The sequence below is a fragment of the Ornithodoros turicata genome, chromosome 7, assembly GCF_037126465.1.
Source record: "Ornithodoros turicata isolate Travis chromosome 7, ASM3712646v1, whole genome shotgun sequence".
Taxonomy (NCBI): domain Eukaryota; kingdom Metazoa; phylum Arthropoda; class Arachnida; order Ixodida; family Argasidae; genus Ornithodoros; species Ornithodoros turicata.
Window position 1 is genome coordinate 38,376,143 of NC_088207.1, and position 11,819 is coordinate 38,387,961.

The 11,819-nt window shown below is 47.1% G+C and overlaps 1 protein-coding gene and 1 long non-coding RNA gene across 6 annotated transcripts in view; one reads left to right on the forward strand and one right to left on the reverse strand.

The window, feature by feature from the left end:
- Positions 1-769, forward strand: part of LOC135401043 (uncharacterized) — a 2,497-nt gene extending 1,728 nt beyond the window's left edge. Inside the window, exon 3 of the long non-coding RNA XR_010424708.1 lies at positions 1-769. This exon is cut by the window's left edge and continues 324 nt beyond it. This is a non-coding gene — a long non-coding RNA (uncharacterized LOC135401043).
- The window catches only part of LOC135401042 (protein 5NUC-like), an 18,107-nt gene extending 12,011 nt beyond the window's left edge, over positions 1-6,096 (reverse strand). For 2 of the 5 annotated variants that reach the window (XM_064633171.1, XM_064633173.1), the window contains exons 1-2: positions 5,773-6,096; positions 4,634-4,771 (exon numbers count right to left, since the gene is read on the reverse strand). In XM_064633171.1, coding sequence (XP_064489241.1) covers positions 4,634-4,771; positions 5,773-5,997 — 363 coding nt within the window. In that variant the 5' untranslated portion in view covers positions 5,998-6,096. The other 3 variants (XM_064633172.1, XM_064633175.1, XM_064633174.1) reach the window with 3 other exon arrangements.
- Between the last annotated feature and the right edge of the window lie 5,723 nt (positions 6,097-11,819).

Sequence of the window (11,819 nt, forward strand, 5' to 3'; positions counted from 1 at the left end):
ACATGTAAAATAGCGGTCAAGAATCGAAGTTTTCTTACTTTTACTATCCGTCGGTTTTCCGAGAGTGTATAAGAAACGTACCTATAAGTTACCTATATAGCCTGTGATGATCCGATCTGTTAAGCACTTCTGCGAATTCCCAAGCGCCCACCGTGAAGTGACCACCGTGAGCACCATGCTCACTGCTGGGCGAGTGCCGTTCGGGTACGGAGGCAGCCCTCCTGTGATACACCCCTGTCTAATCTTCGACTGGTCCGCTCATAGTGTAACAGAAAAATATATACGAACTGCACTTAAAGGGGCTCTAAACAGGTATACAAGGTGCGCATTTCTTTGAGTTATATTATTGCAACTTAGTCAATGAAAGCTCCTTGCAATTACTAGCGCTCAAAACCAAAAGGCGCTTGCATACGGATGCAATGGAAATATTCACAGCACTCTCGCTTTTTAGCTCCGCCCTTCTGGATCCCTCAACGAGCTAGACCCTCCCCCCCCCTCTCACAAAATTGCTTGGTCCCTGGTCACATCCAGCACACCAACGCTCTGCCGTCAAGGCTCTCTTCACCTTCCTGGACACCACAGGACTTCGAGCCTTATTTTGAAGGGGCTCATTATTTCATTCCCCGTCTCACCACCAGCAATGGGGTAGAGTATCGCCCCCTGCGATGAAACTCCTCAGTCATCATCCCGTAATAAAGTTGTTGTTTTAGCTCCGCCCTGCGCTCTAACTTTACGTCATTTTGACGTGGCACTTTCCTCACCGATTACGATCAAGGGTTCCACGTATGTTTTATTTCACTTGCGGAAATGTACTATATGAATGTTGTGTCTTCTATTCAAAATCTAAACTGTTGCAACCTCAAACTGGAAAAGAAATACGTTCAATTTAGATATCACACGCGCACTACGTTTCCGCGCAGTAGCACGCAGTACACCGCGAGCGCGAATGAATATCCGGCGCTACAGTTCCGGAAACGTATAGGTAGGTGCGCGATGGGTCATCTTCATCATCATCTTCGAATGGTTCAGACGACTGAGCTGCCATACTTTGGTTTGAGCCACGCGGCATCATAGAACTCTCATAATAACTACAGGGTTAGTCTAGCAAACGTTACACATTTTGATGGGTTTGTCCAACACCAAACTTTGCAGACTGTTAGCCATTGGTCTGAAGTTTTGTTGGAATTTTTTGTGAGCATTATGGTCCCGTAGAAGAAAAATTAAAAAACAAGCAAAATCTCACTGTGCATTTTCTATGGCCTATCTCACTCAAAAGTCGCCATTTTCTGCTGTTTGCGCTTCACTTTCATTTCACCACAGACAGGTGGCACCAGCGTACAGAACAAGAGGATTGGTGCATAACGTCAGAATCGGCATGTCACATTGTTGTAGGCAGCGCTACCTGTGTGAAGTGATGTGAACGTGAAGCAGACACGAGAAAAAATGGCGGTGTTTGTGTGGGATAGGCCATTGAAAATGCATGGGGCGAGATTTTTAATTTTCTTTCTACATGACCGTAGTGCTTACAAAAAATTCAAATGAAACTTCAGACAAACGGCTATTAGTCTGCAAAGTTTGGGATGGGCCAAATCTAGTCTTCTATTTTTACAGTGCGGTCGAAATGTGTAACGTTTGCTAGAATAACCCTGTAGAAACCAAGCCAGCGAAGAGGAGCGTCTCAACATGTGAACCACCATGATCGATACGGTAGGCTTAGCGTGTTACGAACGGTGGGACTGACGAGTTTCCTGCGCTGTTGTTTCATGTTGCAGCACAAGGTTTAAACCGTACGATACTCGTTCCCTAGCGAATCCAGGCGCACTGGTGACGGCAGACAAAACAAACACACTTCGCACACGGCATGGCACGCGGAGCAGAGCGGAAGCGACTTGCATTGGATTGGATACCATTGCCAGTCCTCCTCAGGTAACCGAGGATGCGGCTGTAGAGTATGTACCACTGCGCCAATCTACAACGTTGCAAGCTCATTGGCCCAGACTGCGTGCGCGCTCCGATTGGTCGACAACGGTTTGAAATCGCATTTTGTACGCGCGCATGTGCGTGCAGCGTCCCGGCGGCCGTTTCAGCAGTTTCAGCATAGTTTCGAAATAGCTCGCATCGGTCGGCACGGCGTCCGTCCTCTTGTGTTCCGTGTTTCGGTGATGTTAATCGGCAGAACAGTTTGTGATTCTGCGCGTGTTGTGCTGTTCCTGGACACGACTATTATCCCACGTACAGTCTATCAACTACGGAACTGGAATGCTTCGTGGGCTGGTGCGGTTGGTGCGTGAAGAACGCGTTCGGGCGCCGTCGGATTTTGAGGCCTGACAACAAAGACAGGATTACGATTACGTGCCACACAAGCGCCTTTTCCGCTCTGCAAACAACGAAAGAAGATGATCTTCATAAAATCGGCCGGCAAGGCGTCCTACTCTTGTGTTTCGTGTTTCGGTGATGTCAATCGGCAGAACAGTTTGTAGAAGTGTTCGCTGGTTTATTCATGCGTCGATGTGCTTCAACGTGTGTTGTGCTGTTCCTGGACACGACTATTCTCCCACGAACAGTCTATCAACTCCGGAACTGGAATGGTTCGTGAGTTGGAGCGGTTGGAGTGTGAAGAACAAGCGCGGGCCCCGTCGGATTTCGAGAGCTGTGTTCGTTTTGCTTCAAGTTCGAACTTAGTTACAGTGCGTCAGCAACGAAGTGGACTTTGTATTCACAGTGCATCCATATATCAGATCTCTGAATCACTGCTTTGTGTCAAATAAATATTTCTTTTAGCCAAAAGAAGCTTCAGTTATTTTGAATATCGGGTAACGGCGGTAGGCGTAAAATCCGGTAGAAGTCGATGGTAGCCAGAACCGGTCGAAAGGTCAGCCAAAGCTAAGGCTCCTGATTGGCCGACTGGCATTGCATAATTTCTACAACGTTGCACTCTCATTGGTCGTGTGCCCAGTGTTGTGTGAATTATCTCAAACTATGGGCTCTATGGGGAGCTGTTGGAGCCTGACCATTGCGCTGAACATGCCTGGTCTTCACACGTGGAAAGGCTGTGGCGGAATTCGGCCCAATCCAAAAGATCGATCATGGCGCCTCCCAGACTTGGACACTGGGAGAGGGTCTTGCCAGAGTTCGAGGTAACTCGTTACTGTAACTAAGTTCCTTTTTTTTTTGGTAACTTGTAACGTAACTCGGTACTTTTGCGACGTGGTAACTTTCAGAGGAACTCGTTCCTTTTTTTGGTAACTTTGCCAAAGTAACTTAAGTTACGCTCCAAGTTACTTTTAACTCGCTTTTCACTCATGTCGACATATTTTCTTGCTTTCTCTCCGGTTCCTTCATGGCATATTTTGCCATAAAACGTGATATTCAATGAGTGACAGTATTTTATTCAGGAAGTAAGAACCGCTGCCATTGAAATGACGCTGAACCATTGGGCGCCTACAGGGAGTGGGTTCCACGAACGGGCATTTGTTCGCTGCCTCCCATTGAAAGAAAAGCAGGACCGAGGGTCGCGTCCCTTTAGGGGACCATATCGTAATCCCCTCAAGACCGTGGCTTTCGGGCGCGATCTTGTTCACCTCTAGCTTCCAGCGTAGCTCAATTCTAGCAAATTTGTGGCGCTGTTGAACACTATGACGTCATTTGTTTACAAACAAGGAGCGGTCTATTATTGGGCATAAACGAAAACGATCTAAGCGTGCTGCACTCCACCGTCGGCAACTCAAGGTCTAACTCAACTGCTCACGCGCGCTGCACCTGCGTAATGCTATTTTGTGTCCGAAGTAACTTGGAAGTAACTCAGTAACTGCGAGTTACATTTCAGGCTGAAGAACTTCGTTACTAACGTAGTTACATTTTTCACACGGTAACTTAACTTGTAACGAGTTGTTTTTGACAGGTAACTTCTCAGTCTATTGGTCTTGCCTCGGTACAACTCATTTGCTCTCCCCCATCACTCTCTCTCCCAGCTTTTCTTCTAGCCTCTCTCCTTATGATTTCTATGCACGGCATCGAGTCACCAGCTCGCGTGGCACAGTGGTTCGCCTGCTGGCCATGTCATGTCGCGACTGGGTGGTACCCGGGTTCGAATCGCGTCATATGGTAGCAGCCCAATTGTTGACGTTTGCGCGGAGCGTAAAATGTAATTCCACACAAACAAACGGAGTACTCCGCCTCACAGCTCATAATGAAGCCTGTTTATTGGCTGGTAGTTTGAAACGTCATGTTCGGTCGTCTGGTTACTCATCTTTGAAAGCAGCTATGTGGGACACTGGGCAATGAGCTGGCACGAGCCGAACGAAATGCATATTTGGGTATTATGACCTGGGTTCTTTCATAGGTTACCATTATTTTTTAAATGTTTTGCGGTCTGCTAACGGCCCTTTAAAAAGGTAACAGAGGTGGCAGGAAATCTACAGAACGCCTCCAGGCTTTCTATGCACAGGCGGGTTAGTTGGGTTCTGAAGACTGATCTGCAAGAAGGAAGCAACATTCTTTTGGGAGGGCCGCCTTCAAGCCGCAACCGCTATCCTGGTGGGAATATATGCTGGAATCAGATGAGCGCAAGACGCGTAGGATCTTTTTCTCGAACAGTACATTAGATTAGATGGAAAAGAAATGTAGTACATACCATAGCGTCGTGCTTTAAAACAGAAACGAGTTCACCCATCGCACTCTCAGTCATTGCGCTGAACCATTGCGTGCCTTGAAAGTAGTCACCAGCGTTGAGGAACATCATGTAATCACTTCTTTGTCGCATTTGACTGACCTGCAGGAAACGAAGATTGATCACAACATTGCGCACGGCGCGTTCTGCCATATGCGGTCTGTTCGGAGAAATTCTGCTCTCTGGGGACTCTGGGGAAGAAGAATCGAGAAGACCAATTAATACAGTGTTCTATCCTTATGGTATCGGTGTACAAAAGTAGACTCAGACGCATAGCTAAAAGCGTTTGGTGCGAGGTTTTACTAGAGGGAGCGTGAAGGCAACGTTATCTACAAATGCAATTCCTCCGTCGTTCAAATGGTCACCTAAAGGCAACGAGACGATGATCTCATGATCACGATTCCGGTCCTCTTTAGAAAACATCCGCACGAGCAAATTTTTGGGGCGAGATCCCGGCAGAGACCCGAGGAAACACCACCTAGAACGTAAGGCCTCTCCAATATCCCCTCGCCCTCGCGATACGCCAGCCCACTCGGATGGTTTCCCTCCAATGAAGCTCGTGTCGTCTGCTTCGCCGGGACACCGGTTTCGTGTAATTGGCCAACGCCGATCCTAGAAGGTTGACTTTACCCGGAGCTGCGCTGGCCTCCTGTCTAGATGGTGTTGCGCGAGGGCGACAGGAGCGGCGTCATAGTTCGTTGAGTGCACGTGATGGACGTCACGTCTTCTCGTGTACTCCTCTGCCGCCGGGAAATTCCGTGCGCGCGAACACCGTCACTTTAGATGACGTTCGGACGCTCCTGGCATTTCTTCCGCGATATGTCGTTGGCGCGCGCTTTCCTCCTCGCTCTCCTCTGCCGACATCTTGCCAGCTCGTGCGGATACCCCGTCGTCCTGTAGATCAGGGATGCTCACTGTTGACTGGTTTGTGGAAAACGTACCGTAACATCCACCCGTACGTGTACGCTAGCGTTCTTGACGGTGACCAGGACCGCCCTACGGGTGCTGCAAGTCGCCAGACCCACACAGCAAATAGAGTGGTATCGTCCCGGGCAGCAAAGAAACCATATTAATATTCATAAGAAGAAATATTATGGACTTACGAATGCGTACTGCCTGGAGAAGCCCCCGTAACATCCCTTGCTCTGCCTTATTTCGTCGGTGCACTGGTTGCCTTCAACGTCAGACTCCGTGAAATGAGCGTGGATGTCATTCGTGTGGACGACTGTGAGCGTGAAGTTCTTTCCTGCCACTAGAAGTGCAGGAAGAAACGACGTCCACACGAAGGCTAAAGTTTTTGCCGAGCACAGTATTTCTGCTTCGCTCATGCTATGGTTCCGAAGATTGGCGTGAGCAAGGCACCCTGCAAATGGTTCGTCAGATAACCACCCCGTAGCATGCAGAACGAGCCAGCGCGTGTCTCGACAATTGTCATCTTCTTCTTCTTCTTCTTCCACCACTGGGAATAGTGGCCTCTAGAAAGCAGTATGAGGGCAGCCACCATGGGTAACTACCGTTTCCCTTCCTCAATCCTCCTACGTTAGGGAATACATCGCACGTCTCGATGGTCGAAAGGTGAACCAGTGAGGAAATGTTAAGGGAGGAGCTTTAGGATAGGAGCCCCGATATTTCGAACTAGGGTTGCCACCTGTCCGGATTTCACCCGAACAGTTCGGAAATTCAACGCTTGCGTTCGGTGTCCGCGTGAAGGTGTAATCCGGACATGAAATGTTCGGAAATTGGCAGTCGCAGTAAAAACCTCTCCACTTGAGTTTGTAGTTTGCGTCGTCGCTGCCAAAGATTGAGCGATAGCTAAAATGAGCCATCAAAGATACATAAGATAGAGCTACATTAGGGTACTGTTGACAACCTCTCATAATTATTAGAACACACAGGACCCAGCGCTCACCATTCAAGTGCCAATAATTTGATACAGTCCCTAACAATCCAGACCATCGAATCCAAGACAGGGCAAAAAATGGAGGGAGGGTTGGCAGGGCGTAACAGTAATAGCTCCCATATAGAACTCACAGCTCGAGATATAGTTCACATAGTACTGGGCACAATGCAAATAAGTTACAGCTGATGGCTAACCTTTTCAGTGACTTTCTTCTTTCATCGACAATGCAAATGCTTGTCTCGCCTTTCGGCGTGCCCTGGCTACCATCGACTACTATTGGTTTTTCCACCTAACGCGCAGTTATTTGTAGCCTGAAATCAGTAAAGCAATTTTTGGTTTAAAATACATTTCATACATCGTGTTGATTCAAAATGCTATGTATACAAAGACCACTTCATTGCGCTCCCTACCACACTGTAACAAAATCGGAAGTTAAGCGGTGACCTCTAAGCGGAGATAAAAAGCAGTTTATTTTGGAGATCTACTTTTAACCATGTGATTTTGAAGCGGTTTATTCTTGAATGTGTTGTTCTTGAGCGGTTTATTCTTAATGGCGGATTTCGGGTACCCTCAGTGCCGGGTATTAAAAGGGAGTCTGGGAGAGCCTGGAAAAGAGGCTCCACCTGACAGTCAAACTTCGGCGCATTTCATTGGTTGACATTTTACATGGGGACAACCATAACATTAAAATATTTCCTTGGCTCGTTAATACGTTAACTCGTTATCAGGTTAATACGTTAGGTCGCTAATTCGTTAACTCGTTAATACGTCGACTCGTAGTCGTTAACTCTTTAACACGTTAGTACGTTAGCTCGTCAACTCGCTAAGTCGTCAGTGCGTTAACTTGTTAACACGTTAGCGCGTTAAGTCGTTAACTCGTTAATACGTTATTTTGTTAGTTCGTTAACTCGTTCGCACGTTAACCCGTTAATACGTTAGTTCCTTAACTCGTAAATTCCTTACCTCGTTAATTCCTTGTTTCCTTAATAGACCTCTGCCTGTTTGTAAACCAATGACGTCGTAGTGTTCGAAAGCGCCACCAATTTGGTAGAGTTGAACTACACTCGAAGCTAGAGGCGAACAAGGTCGCGCCCGAACGCCACGGTCTTGAGGGGGTCTCTGAAAGGGACACGACCCGGCGGTCTTACTTTTCTTTCAATAGGAGGCAGCGAACAAGTGCCTTTCGTGGAATCCAGCCCTCCCCTTCCTATTTGTTTCAGTTTCAGTCTGTCTACCAACGTCATCATGACGTTTCTTGGGTAGAAGTCTATTCCTTGTCTCCTCGTTTCCTTAATTCGTTAATTCGAGTATTTTGTCGTTTATTTTTACAACTCAGTTATTTGAAATTCAGAGAGAAAACGATGGCGGTGAAACGACGTACTCACAAAAACGATGAGAAGCTCATTTGCAAAAAAATCCTACTGTTATGCGACAGAGCTCGGTGGCAACGAAATCCGTGCCACGACCGCCTGGCGACGTGAACATCTCGAAGGCCTGACATTCCGCGCGTTAATCGGGACGTTCGTTTGCGTCCCATCTCACTGCAACTGAGTAATTATACTGCAGCTCTTTTGCAAAAAATCTTGCACGATGCACGAAAAAGGAGTATCGTGCTCCCCACGTGACCAATTCCCTCCTCTCCGGGAAAGCGTAGAAAGATAACGCAGGACGTGGGACGCCAGCAGAACAGAGAGAGAGGATAAAAAAGAATGGAAGAAAGGGCAGCACACTGAGCGTGTTCAAGCGTCCAAGAGCCGTTTAATAGCTTCTCCAGGAGCACAAAACTTGGAGTGCCGGAGAAGGTGTAAGAGCGCGCAGGGTGGGGCCATGCTCGCTCCCTCCTGTAACCTCTTCTATACCACAATAAACCTGGACATATAACAGTGTGTGTTCGAGACTCAATGCCGGCAACCTTTTAATCATTTGCAGTTGGTTGGAAGCTCCATAAGACGAGCAAGACTAGCTATATCAGTCAAAATATTTTACCGCCTGCCTTTTTAGCGAAGTCCCTCTCTTTCTCGGAAAACAAGAGCTGTTTTTTTTCCCACTCGCTATTAAGGGCAAGGAGGAAAGCGCATTTCTAGCAGAGCGCTAAAAATGACCTCAAAATTTGCTTTGAGAATGTGTCTTCTTGTCATTGTGCTCCCAGACTCGGGTTTTTCTTCCTTTCCAAAGCTGTCCCTTATTTCTTTTTTTTTTCTTACGACGCCCAATCCCGTGCGTTATATTGCCTCAATCCTTTCCCCGAAAACTGCAGCGCTCCAAAATCAACAAATGTTGTCTTCTATATTTCTTAGCTGAAAACACTCATTAGCCAAAATGAACCAGCCTCAGGAAAATGCGAGTGCGGCCATAAGGTGGCACCGCTCGACCCAGAATACATGGCCATTTATTGGTATTCATTAAAATAGCATTTACTTATATTTCATGAAATTATGTCAATAGTTAGCGCGCACATCCAGCAGATGCACATATTTCTACGAAAGGTCAGCGAAATACTCCTGCCGTTTTTTACTTCTACCAGATGTGTCAGAGCATTATCGCATAAATATACACATTTTAAGGGAAATCACACGGACACCCTGGACTTCACGAATCGTAAATTCAAGTGCCGGCGTTTATCACCTGTTAACCAGGGAACATTACGGCAGCAAGCTACCAGTTCGCAATACCTCCACATCAAGTAAAACAAAGTGAAGCATTCAATCGGTAATATGCTAATCAGTCGAAGCCAACATCGTCGACGTTTCATTTACTGTCTCTTCTGAAACGGGGGTTAGTTTCGGCGTCGCATTGGATACGCTGCCCTCACGCGCGGGGGACTCATCAACGCCGACTCTCGCTGCGAAGTCACCTTTGCGCCTGTATTCTGTAGGCGACTCCGTCTCATTCACGAATGCCTTGTGCATGACGACGGGTATCCCGTACTGCCCCCACTTGTAAGTAAGAAAGAGATAGATGAAAACCAGCACAGCGATGAGAAGAACCCACAGGACGAAGCAGTGAGAAGGGTTCCGCGGAGCTTTCTCTTCCGGAGGGGTCAAAGATAGGATCTCCTCGCTGGTCACCCTGTGCAGCGTGTAGATGGAACCTCGTGGGGTGACAATCTCGGCTTCCGGCTTCTGTTCGTATGGTATCTCTTCCCGTATGTCAGTGGAGTGTGGTTCCGCGGAGAGCCAGCTCTCCTGTTCTTCGCGTTGCTGCTCCAGCTCCATGCTCCTGGACGTGGTACTGCAGAACTACTACCGCTACTACTACTTATCTTTAAAGTGGCACACAGCCCAGGTCTTTCTTCTTCTTCACCCAGCACGATCTGGTGTTCTTCTTCTTCGTCAAAAGTGGCGCATAGCTCTCTGGCAATTGGCCACGGAACACTGGTTTAATCACGAGATTAACACACTATGAGAAACGCTGAGTAGATCATATGCAGAAGATTATTGAGAAAAACAATGGTTTGAGATAAGCAGCGCCCAGAAGGACGACTAAACGAGAGGATTGCAGAAAGTGTGAGGGGAATGCCTTCCGAGAGAAAGGGGACCACCAGTTACGGTAAGACGACTAGCGAGAGCAAACGAGAAAAAAGTGATCAATGGTCTCATCCAAATGACAATGAGGACAATGGGAGGGGAATGTGGCAGAGAATGAAGTTGAGCGGGGGGGAAGCGCGCTATGTTGGCTAGGGGTGAACCTCGATATTCCCGGGTGCGAAATCCCCGATCTGGAAATTCCCGTTCTCGAAACAAGGACGTGTACTGTCATCAAGCAAGAGAACTATCTATGGAGGTAGCCCCTTTTACACAGACTCTACCATACATACCAGATAACCACGTAAAGGGAGATTGCTTTTTGTACGTGCCATACCATGCGCACAATCCTGAAACTCCGGAAGGGTCGCTACGGGGGCAGTACAGTCCTAGCAGTCCTAGTGGGCTTACTAGAACTTGATATGCCACTCGCCTTGATCGTGATCAAAGAGCCACTTCAACAAAGTGCACCCACCCCTCGGCGATTGTTTCGTAAGATGGTATATGCCGTGTTTAAAGACACAGCATCACTATTTAACCACCCAAATTCACGGGTTTTCAATGTCTGTCCAAGTCGTTTTAGCGAACGAAAGCAAAATATTAGCGGCCATTAGGCTTAGCGGGGCAGACACGACGGAACACCACGTTGGTTAGTTTATTATTAGGTTAGTCCAAGTTTGGTGTTTGCATTTTTCTGTCCAGGTTAGTCTAAGTTCGCTGTTGTCAGTTTCCCGCGCGCGATTGTGCAGTAGTCAAATAACGTTTATTTCCAGTAGTTTATTTTGCAGCGGGGATTTCGATCACTTTATTTCGAGATACACCCTTGGTGAGCCTGTCTTTTCTTCTTCTGTCTTCTGCGACAGCTATTCCCACCTCTTCCATGTGCAGACAAAACCAGCGTACAAAACAGTGTGAGTGGAATAATTAAATGACCTAATACTCAAACTTGACTGAAAGCCGAGCCCTTTATGCCCACACGGTCACATGTCATATGAACAGCGGCCACACTCCTCAAAGGTGTTCATTCTCCAACTACGTTGTTCATAATATCCAGCCACACATAGTGTGATCGTGCACGGCTTCACAAACTATTTCACTTTACGGTGCCTGCTTATTTGTTTACACACACAGCTAATGATTTAGGTTCATACATACAACACTGACACCTCTTTACACAAAGGTGTCGGGGTGATCTTTACACCGTGACACAACACACTGATATTCAACAACAAAACCAGATACTCTGTGGAAGAAACGTTCGGACAGAGTTTGGATGTACAGGGTGTCCCAGCTAAATGCGAACAGATTTTAAAAAAAATATATACATCACTTTTTTCGTGATGAAGTCAGTTGCAATATAGCATATGCTGATAGGGCACCAGCAAGCTGCTAAGGCAATGTCCTAATTAACATTCAATAATTAACTTTTTAATTATAAAAGTACGAAGTTGTCCCAATGAGAACATCTGGTCCCTTCGGTCTCCTGATACCGTAGCCGCTTTCAGAACAAAAATCCGTTCGATGGGTCGTCCGCAAAATATTCGTGGAAGAACACCGTTTTTTTCTCCTTCTTTATTTTGCTCATTGCGCATCTTCGGAGACGCGTCTTTCCTTCACCCCCAATGTGAGGGGGCGAAAGAGCACACTATCGCCTAAAGAAAACAGAAAATGCAACCTAAGATAAGGGCAGTTCCGATAGCATCACCGGGTACATTTGTTAGGGGGC